Source organism: Austrofundulus limnaeus, unplaced genomic scaffold, assembly GCF_001266775.1.
Source record: "Austrofundulus limnaeus strain Quisiro unplaced genomic scaffold, Austrofundulus_limnaeus-1.0 Scaffold321, whole genome shotgun sequence".
NCBI lineage: Eukaryota > Metazoa > Chordata > Actinopteri > Cyprinodontiformes > Rivulidae > Austrofundulus > Austrofundulus limnaeus.
Window position 1 is genome coordinate 219741 of NW_013952723.1, and position 2089 is coordinate 221829.

Below are 2089 nucleotides of genomic sequence, written 5' to 3' on the forward strand. Positions count from 1 at the left end.
CGCGTCCATCATAGACTTTGTATGTAAACCTGCTGCTCCTGACGCTGAAATCGCGTTCGGTGTGAACGCACCATCACTCTACCCCGGCCCTGCTGAGCTGAGCAGAGAGCCGGCCGCCTCCATGTGTGGCGGCATCATAATTAAACTCTCAAATCTTAGTTTTATTTGCAACACAACAATAATAATGAACTAAACCAAACTGGTAGGAAAAGTACTGAAGGCTGTACCGGACTATCTAGCAAGTATGACACTAAAACAAGAGCAGGACGACAGAGAATGGTAAGCTAATTTAGCTAACATTAGCTGCTTCTTGTAGAGTTTAACTCCGTGTGAAAGAACTAAACAAAAAAAGTTAGTCACTACAAACAATTAACAAAGTTAATCTCATCTGTTTGACGTAACCCGACCAGTGAACAAATCAAATAAACAGTAACTGACGTCAGATCAGCCCAGCTCAGATAGAACCAGAGGGAAAGTAAACAGCTTCATTACTCATTTGTATGTTTACCTCTCTCAGGTCATGTTTATAGTTTGTTTTTGAGTAAATCTTTAGGTAAAAATTTTCTCTGTTCAGGGTGGATTAAGTGTTTTACTTTTTGTTTTTTTGTTTTTTTTCCCCAACTAGCAACCTAATAGATTCCTGTTTTGTCATATTTTATAAATATGTCCAAGTTTAATAATGTGTGAGAAATCCACAACTTTCTGTTTATTCAGTCAGTGTTTAATACAGCTGGCACAATAAATTTTATAAAATATAATACTGTAATTGTTTTTTAAATTTAGTGTAAAAAATTAGCCCTTCATATAGAAAGACATTGATTCAAGAGAAATGTCAGGTTTTTAGGAAAATGGCTGCTTATCAATTAATCATTAGTCGATCGATAAGATCAATCAACTTCAGATTAATCTATAACTTGCATCCTTAGGTGCAAAGATTATCATTTTTATATTTGTTATAGTGATTTATTGTTTTCCAGCTCTCCATATGTGAGTGGTCCCAGCTTCTCAAGCAGACTTTGCAAGAGAGCCCTCTACAGTTACTTCCAACGAGTTGCACAACTGGGTGGGCACACCTACCTGCTGGATCTTCCCACCTATCACAGTGTCAAGGTCCGTGTTAAGATGTGTAACACTAATATTTAGGGCTTATGTGAGTGTTTTGTTTAGCTTTATGTGTGTGAAATAAAAGTGAGAAGCAGAAATGTTCAGAGAGATGACGTGAGAACTGYTACATGTTGATCGTGTCAGAAGTGCCAGATTTAACAAGAACAAAACAGCTTTTAAAATAACTTGTCATATTTACAGTACATTACACTTTATTGTTTCACAGAAGGATGCTGTTGCGTACCAGACGGTTAAAGAGCTGGTCAAAGAACATTTCCTGAGCTTCCAAGCTGGACCCTGGAACTCAAAGAAGCTGGTGGATTGCTTCAGTGCTTAAACACTCACAGGAGGAGTTATCTCAATGTTTAGAAAAGTTCCTGCTAAGATTTTATTTGTTTTTGTTCCTTACTGCCATTTGCATTGTTAGTTTTAAGTGATTTCTGATSTTCTTTTGTATGTAACATTAAAGTTTTGAGTTTGTGTGGGTGTTTGAAAAAAAATAAACAAGACCTGACTGTTGCACCCAGTGCGCTGAAGACGTCTGTTTGAATGAGTTGTGGGTGGAAATGCTTTGCCTAAAAATGGAGAATGTTTTCTTTCTTAAGTGGAATGGAGCAACACTTTGCCTCTGTAGCCTTCTAGCCTAAAGCTTATACAAAAACAAAGCAGTTTATGTTAATGCACAAAATTATGCAGCCACTCGTGGACATCATAGGAGTGTTATGAACAGGTATATATTTCAGTTTTATTAGTTTTGATTTTTTTTTGTTGCATATATGAATATAAGCATTTTGAAGTCATATAAATATATACATTAGGGGTGCAACGATAGAGGAAATTCACGGTTCGGTACAATACTTTAGTGTCACGGTTTGATATTTTTTCGATACAAAAAAGAAATTTCCATGCCCCTTTTAACTTGTAATTTATTTATATTATGAACATTTGTTTAACCTCAAAAGTACAGTTTTTTTTAATTAAATGT

The 2089-nt window shown here is 35.8% G+C and overlaps 1 protein-coding gene across 1 annotated transcript in view; it reads left to right on the forward strand.

Annotated features, from left to right (window-relative positions):
* Window positions 1-1626, forward strand: part of adad2 (adenosine deaminase domain containing 2) — a 19435-nt gene extending 17809 nt beyond the window's left edge. Inside the window, exons 10-11 of the mRNA XM_014022267.1 lie at window positions 978-1110; window positions 1331-1626. Coding sequence (XP_013877721.1) covers window positions 978-1110; window positions 1331-1441 — 244 coding nt within the window. The 3' untranslated portion in view covers window positions 1442-1626. The remainder of the gene's footprint in view (window positions 1-977; window positions 1111-1330) is intronic.
* Window positions 1627-2089: the final 463 nt, after the last annotated feature.